General features: G+C 39.4%; 1 protein-coding gene across 4 annotated transcripts in view; it reads right to left on the reverse strand.

The window, feature by feature from the left end:
* The window catches only part of SUN3 (Sad1 and UNC84 domain containing 3), a 63,026-nt gene that overhangs the window by 12,444 nt on the left and 42,303 nt on the right, over positions 1 to 8,279 (reverse strand). For all 4 annotated transcript variants that reach the window (XM_027765706.1, XM_014593024.1, XM_027765705.1 and 1 more), the window contains exons 5-6: positions 7,786 to 7,957; positions 6,617 to 6,701 (exon numbers count right to left, since the gene is read on the reverse strand). In XM_027765706.1, the coding sequence (XP_027621507.1) occupies positions 6,617 to 6,701; positions 7,786 to 7,957 (257 nt within the window). The remainder of the gene's footprint in view (positions 1 to 6,616; positions 6,702 to 7,785; positions 7,958 to 8,279) is intronic.

Below are 8,279 nucleotides of genomic sequence, written 5' to 3' on the forward strand. Positions count from 1 at the left end.
CTCTTGTTTTTTTCTTCTAGAAACTTTATAGGTTTAAGCTTCATTTAGATCTCTGACCTACTTTTGGTTCATTTTTATAAAGTGTGAGTTATTATATGCATATATTTTTGCATATGAAAATGTACTCGACTTTTCTACTTTGTGAAAAATCAATTTATCATATACATGTGGATTCTTTCTGGACTGTCTATTTTGTTCCATATGATTTTACTAATACCACACTCTACTACTATAATTTTATAGTAAGCCATAACATCAGGTAGGATGAGTTCCTTAACTTTGTTTCAAAGCTGATTTGGCTATTCTAGTTCTTTGCCATCACATACACATTTTAGAAATAGCCTGTCAATTTCCACAAACAATCCTGCTGGGACTCTTATAAGACCATGTTGGATCAATAGACTAGTTGGAGAATATTGTGATCTTAACAGTATTGAGGCTTGAAATCCATTTGGGGGGGCTCAATTTATTTGCTCGTGTATCTAGGTCTTTTATTTATTTCTTTTGATCTTAACACATACATCCTGTGTACATTTTGTTAGACAAAGTATTTTTAACATTTTTTAAAAAGAATTATTCCATTTTATTCATTTATTATCATTCTTCAATTTGATCAGAGAGAGACAGAGAGAGAGAGGGAAGGAGAGTGAGAAAGCAAGCCTCCAGGTCCAGGACCTCAACCACAGTCAGCCATGTGGGAGTCCAGCACCTCAACCACCACAGCACCTGCTGGGACCCTAAAGTATTTCATGTTTTATACTGCTGTTGTGAATAATACGCTTAAAGTTTTCACTTTCCATTTTTTGAATTAAAAAATAGAAATTTATACGTATATATACACACACACATACTTGAATTTGTGCACTTCACTTATTATAGTAGATTTTTTTGTGATTTTCCCATGTGTTTACAGAAACATGGAATCATGCTTACAATTATGTTGTCTGTGACTAAAGTTATATTTATTTCTTCCTTTCCAATCTGCATGCTCCCCTCCCCTCCCTCCTCTGCCTTTATGACAGATTCATGTGTATTTACAAAGAAAATATGCTCTTATTTTGCTTGGCAGAATGTTCTATATCTATTAGATCTTTTGATCGTGTTGCTTGGATATTTTATATTATGGCTAATTTTCTGTCTTCTAATTTTATTTGTTATAGAGAAGAATGTTCACGTCTCCAGCTAAAATTGTAGATTTATTTATTTTTCCATGTAGTTCTGTCAGGTTTTGCTTTATATATTTAATACAATCCAACTTAGAATTATTATATCTTCTTGGTGAATTGCCGTTTTATTATTATGTAATGAAAATGTAATAATAATAATAATAATAATATTCTGTGTCCTGAAGTTTACTGGTTAGGTCTTAACATAGCCACTCCATGGTCAGCAGGTGATGTGGCGATTAAGGTGTTGAACTCCCAGATGGTAGACCACAGTTTGAGTCCCAGACCTGGCAGCTTGCTTTCTTACTTTCTCTTTCTCTCTCTCTGGTCAAATTAAAAAATAATATAATAAATAAATAAAATTAAATATGTAATTCTTTAAAAAAATAAAATAGCCACTCTACTTGATTAAAAAAATGTTTACATAATACACCTTGGATTTAGATCTACATTTTATTCTTTTTGTCTCCTAGTTTTCTTCATCTACTACGCCTTTTCTACCTTCTTTTACATTAGTTAGTTTAGTTTTTTTTGATTGCCAGTGAGCATGTGTGCTTTCCAGGAAGAGTGTGAGAGGGAGCGAGAGAGAGAAAGCACACACTTCCGTGTGGTGTGGTCATACCACAATTCTTTTTCCTTAATTTCTTCTTCCCTTAGGACTTTGGGCATGTATGCACATGCTCCTAACATGCCTTTCTAGCCGGTAGGACTGGGCCTTGAACTGTGGTTGGCCATGTGGGATACAAATCCCAATACACAGTGCTAACCACTGTGTCAATGGGCTGAGCTATTCATTTAATTTTTAAATTTCATTATAATTTACCTATGGGGTTTATATATCTCTGAATTTATTTTTGTAGTGGTTGTTTGGTGAGTATAATGCGCACATGTAATTGTTACCAGTTCATGTAGAATTTTCTCAGTTCATGTTTTCTTTTAGAGGTTTTGGCCTTAGAGTGTGAATTTTTGCTGGAGTGAGAGAGACACAGAGACAGCAAGAGGGAAGTGAGAAATCACACCCCAAAGAGAATGGAAATGAACAATCCCTTCTTCCTCCAGCATCTTGGGCATGCATGCACATATACCCAGTTAAGTTTCAAGCCACAGGTCTCGGACTTGAACTGTGGTCAGCCATGTAGAAGTCCAGTGATATAAACGCTACACCATCTACTGGTCCCTTAGAGTTAATATTTTTTACCACTTCATATAAAGTCTTTTCAAACATAGAGATCTTTTCGCCCTTTCCCAACTGACTTTGCTGGTTGTCATGATATTATATCTACATATATATTATATCTACATATATTAAAGTATCACCAGATAGATTGACTCTGAAGTTCAGCAATTAAGAACTGTGTAGAGAGCTGAGTCTGCATGGTAAACATGGTTGGAGTCCTGACCCTGCCAGCTTGCAGACTATGCTGAGCGTGTGTGCAGGTGTACTCAAAATTCGACGGGAAGATGAAATGGAGTAACAAGGATTTTGGTAGACCACATGCCATTGGGAGTGCTTGCTGTGTGTGTGTGTGTGTGTGTGTGTGTGTGTGTGTGTGTGTGGCAAGCACATATGCCTCAGGAGGAATAAATAGAAAAAAGAAAGTCATTACCAGATAATGGCACATTTTTTTCTTTCAACAGTCATACATATTTTAAAGAACTTTGACCTCTTATTTACTCACACATTTATCTTATCTGTTTTTCTTCAAGACTGAAGTCTCAAATTTATTTGTGGTGTAATTTCTTCCAAGTCGAAGAACTCCTTTAGCAACTTCATTGGCAAAGAATTCTCAATTTTCCTTCGTCTAAGAACGTCTGTCTTCATTTTACATTCATTACTGATGGTTATCTTTGCTGGATCTAGAATTCCACATTGCCATTTCCTTTCCTTCAGCACTTTAAAAATATAATTCCTGGGGCCAGCAGGTGGCATGGTAGTGAAGGTACTGAACTCCCACATGGCTGACCAGAGTTCAAGTCATGGACCTGGCAGCTTGAAAAATCATGCCAAGCGCATGTTCGTGTGTGCCCAAAATCCCAAGAGGGAATGGAGGAGAAGGGATTGTAGCATGGCTATACCCTTCTGGTGGGTGCTTTCTCACTTTCCCTCTGTCTTTGTCTCTCTGGTGAGTACACATGCCCTATGGCAAAAGCCTACAAAACAAACAAAACGATGTAGTTCCTTTTTTTTTTTTTTCTTCTGGTTTCCTTCATGTTTCACACACACACACACACACACACACACACACACACATACAAGCAAACTCTGTTATCTAAATTATTGTTCTCTTATATGTAATATATGAGTTTTCCCCTATAGCTTTGGACTTTCTTCCTCATCTTTGGTTTTTAGCAATTTAATATGTGCATGGATGTGTCCTTAAACTTATTTTGTTGCTGACTTGCTGCATTTTTTTAAATCTGTAAACATGTTTTTTAAACAAATTGGAGACACTTTTAGCCCTTATTTCTCCGTATTAGTTTTTGCATTGATCCCCTCATCTTTCTCTGAGACTACAAGGATTAAAATATTATATCTTTTTATACTATTGTATATGTTTCTAAAGCTGTTCTTTTTTTTCAAATATTTTCTATTCTCTATTTTTATGATATGTTTATTATTAGAATTGTAAAACATTTCCTACTGTCCTTTTTTTCTTTTTTTTTTGCTTGCCAGAGGGTGTGTGCACTTACTAGAAAAATGAAGGGAGAGAGAGAAGAGAGAGAGACAAGGAGAAAGCACCTCCACAAGGGATGTGTTCGTACCATAATCCCCTCTCCTTCATTTCTCTGCCATTTTGGTATTTGGGGCACACATACACCAGTGTCTAGCATGTGTTTTAAGCTGCCAGAGCAAGAATTCAAATTGCAGTTGGCCATGTGGGATCTGCTCCCTTAATCACTAGGATATCAGGCCAGCCCAACAATTTCTACATTTTAAAGAGTACATATAGACAATATTTATAAATTAAAGGATAATAATAATAATAATAATACACTTTTGCACACACCACTTAGTTTGTATTGGCTCATTTCCATTGATCTATCTTCAATTTCGTTACTTCTTTTCTCTGTCATTGTCCTTCTATTAATTAAGCCCTAGTTGGCCTTGAATGAGAGGGGGATATGTTTGGTTTACTTAAAGAAGGGTTCATAAGAGATGATGGCTTCCCTTGAGGTTTCATCTTCGTACTGCTGGAGCCACTACTCAGTCCATGCTTAGTAATGGGAGAGGAGCCTGGCTTCCCCCCAGTTCATTTACTTTAATTTTACCAGAGAGAGACACACATGAAGAGAGAGAGGGAAAATGAGAAAGCAAGCCACCAGGTTCAGGACTCGAACTGTGGTAGGCCACGTGGGAATGTCCAACACCTTAACCACCATGCCACCTGCTGGTCCCGGGTGGGAATCTCTTAGCCATCTTTTTTTCTTTTAGAAATTTGTCTCCTCTTCCTAGGACTTTGCATATTGAGAAACTGAATTGCACCCTAGACCTACTGGACATTATGAGACTCTGAGTCCTGTAACCATTTCCTACGGAATGTTTTTACTTGCTTCATCAGATGATGAGACAAGTCCTCTCTCTTTATCTGTGGGTGGTGGTTCCAATTCCGCATGCTCTCTAGCACATAAGACTATTTTATTCTGATTCTTTGGCTGGAAAAGCAGGGTTTCCTTCATAATTTTAGCTGTTCGCTCCCCTGTCACTGTTTTTGGCTCTGTAATTACAGCCTGCTTCAGTCTAAGCTATGAGAATAGAGAAAAGAAAGAAAGAAAGAAACTCACTCCACACAGCACACATCTATAGCTTTTGATTCTCCTTTACCATCTGTCTGCTTTTGTTTACTTTCATCACACTCACATAATTGCTTTTTAAATTTTGTCCAGCCTTTTCCTTACAATCAGTTGGAGTGAGAGATTAAAATGGGATTTCAATAGCTCGGCCAAACCAGAAGCTGATGTGTCTTCATTCTGAAAGTAGTTGAAAAGTTAGAACGTCTTCTGTTTTTCATTACTTTATATGAGATGACTAAAGATCTACATTTGTCATAAGCTTTTCAAAACGAAAGTTATAAATACACTCAATAGAAAAGAAGAAAGATGGCATGAAGGAAGTCCAACCGAGGCCCCGCTGCAGTGGTACAGTCATGGTGCACTGATCCACAGTGCTGGATCCATGTAGAAGATCGAGGTTCATTTTCTGGTCAATCTGCACACCTGAGCTCAGGTGGTGTTCCCCTTGATCCTAACTGGCTGGAGTGGACCAAAGCAAGAGACCCTGTTGAAGGTGACTCACTCCCTCTCTCTCATAAAATAAACAAACTTTAAAAAAATGTGTAATAGGAGGTCAGTCAGGTGGTGCGGTGGCAAAGGTGGTGGGATCCCACATGGCCAACTGTGTGGTTTCAGTCCCAGATTTAGCAGCTTGCAAAATACATAGGCATCTGTGGGTGCATGCCCAAAATCCAGAGAGGATAATGGAGAAGGGACTGTGGCATGGTCACCCCTACGGGACTGATTTCTCACTTTTCCTCTCTCTCTCTTCTGTATCTATCTCTTTCTCTAGCAAGTACATGTGCCCTATAGCCAAAACAAACAAATAAACAAAACAATGGATAATAGAATGCCAAGACAGGAAAAAAAAAGGGGGGGAGGGAGAAGAACTCTGGTTGTCTAACATCTTATCTGAAATGCACGTTTCCATGCTTCTGGAATCAGGCTCCAGAAAGTTCTGTCCTCTTGGTCACTCTCAAAACACACACACAACTGAATAATCATCGTGGTCCAGATGTTCTCCAGGCCATGCAACAAACAAATGTATTTCCCTAGCATAAATTCGACTGCCGGTTGATTAAGAGCTTTCTGTTTTCTTTCTCCTCATGCACCATGCCTCCTTCCTCCCTCCCTTCCATCTTGTACCCTGAACACATTCTGTTCATAGACTACTACAACGGAGCACTGCAGAGACAAGTAAGGTCAATGATTCACAGCCTGAGCCCTTAAGGATTCATATCATTGGAAGACATTAAGAATTTTACTTTATATACAGGTTAGACACTGTCATTCAATCACTAATAGTGCATTTAGAGTAGTTATTATAAGTAATTTTAGTGTATAATAATAATTATATACTAACATTACATTTCTGCATTTATGATGCTTACAATATTTCTGGCATTTCCCAACTTGGCTGTGGCACTTCACCTTTCTTTGTGCTCTTTCTAGATGCAGCCTAAGAAGTTGCACAGATTTTGTTCCCTCTAAGATTTGCACTCAGTAAGAAATCAACGACGACCGTACTATTCTCTTCTTTATTTTCTAGATCTATTAATTGCCCTCCTTGACTTACCAGATAGACAAGAATGTTTCCCTAATAAGGAAAAATACAGAGTAGAGACACTCTTGGAAGCATCCACTTTTTTATGCTCATTTTGCACTTTTCCTCTACTCACCAGCCGACTTAAGGGCATAATCAGCCATCTGGACTTGGTCCTCTCTCACCTTCTTGAGTACGTAATTTACCAAGTTCGACATTTCCTGTACAAATTTTAAAAACAATTTTCTGTTAACTCTCTCTACCGGCTGCTTGAGTTTTGACCACTAACTCTATTGCTTTGGCCCTAACTTTCCTAATCTGCAAAGTAATAATAACAATGGGCAGATGCAGAATGTCATCCTCATGGCTGTGTGGAGCCCGTGGGGAGCTTAAGCTACGATGCGTTCAGGAGATTACACAGGTAGTACAGCTAGGAGGACCCAGGCCCTTAGATGCCCTGAGACTACATCACAGAGCTTGCCCAGTAGGTCACAAAAGGAGGTTGCGCTTGCACACTGCCACCCTCTTTCAGGCATGTTCTTTGCTTAGCGATAAAGACTTGAGCATTCTATGGTTATCTGGGAATAATGCAGACCACACAGTTGCTTATATTAGACATTTTTTTCTTCCATTTAAATTGATATTAGGTTCTGAAGGAGGCTCTGATCCTTTAAAACTTAAAAGAAAAAAATAAGCAAGTGTCCTTAGCCAGATAACTGTTTGCCTTCTTGCTGTCTAACTATAATATATTGACACGATGACAAAGACAAACAAGCAGAAGGTCTCCTGTGTAGGTTTCTGTACATTTCAGAAAGTAGGGAGTAAGGAAGGAGAAAAGGCAGTGCTGGCAGCAATAAGGTAGAAGCAAACAAAACTTGTTGGTTTCCATCACAATTTTGCCCCAAATCTGGTTTCGGTGGGATCAAACACACTAGAGACAAAGGCGGTGAATAAAAGTCTGTGCTATTTAAGCATTTGAATAGAGGCAACCAGAGACTGCCATTTCTGAATGATCTTTTGTTTTTGATCTTTCATTTTTACTGGAAAATAAAACAAAGTCGGTTACTGATGTTGGCGGGAAGTCAGCTGTATTCCAATACCATGTTCTCTCTGTGACTTGGTGTTTAGAACTAAGTGGGTACCCGGGGCAAGCTCTCGTGAAAGAAAGCGATTTTTAGGTCAGAATTTTAAGGAAGACACAAGCCAAGTATCAGCAGCACTAGCTTCTCACTAGGAGAACTGGTGGACTGTGGCCCCAAAAAGAGATCCGTCCGCCCATGGCCTGCCCAGTGCCCACCACCTTGCCTCATCGAGAACCTCCACGCTGTCCTGGTGCTCAGCAGCGTCTCCATGGGCATCCCAGGTGGAATTGTACATACCCTCCTTCATGTCTCGAAGCAGTGCCTTCAGAACATCGATTTGTTCAATCAAAAATAGGATTTCACGGAAATTGTTTTCCAGGGTTTGGCTTTCCTTCCTGTAAACGGACAACCATACTGTGAACAGCAGAAGGCATATATCTTTTTTTTTTTTTTTGGAGAGATTTTTTGCTATAGGGCGCGTGCGCTCGCCAGACAGACAGAGAGAGACATAGAGACAGAAAGCGAGAAATCACCCCCCAGGGGGGATGGTCACGCCGCAATCCCTTCTCCTCCATTCTCCTCTCGGGATCTTGGGCATGCACGCACACGCGCCCGGCGTGAGTTTTAAGCCACCGGGTCCGGGACGCGAACCGTGGTCGACTACGTGGGAGTCCAGTGACATAGCCATTACGCTAACTGCTGGTTCCCCAGAAGGCA

This window comes from Tupaia chinensis, unplaced genomic scaffold (genome assembly GCF_000334495.1).
Source record: "Tupaia chinensis unplaced genomic scaffold, TupChi_1.0 Scaffold139484_1, whole genome shotgun sequence".
Lineage (NCBI taxonomy): Eukaryota > Metazoa > Chordata > Mammalia > Scandentia > Tupaiidae > Tupaia > Tupaia belangeri.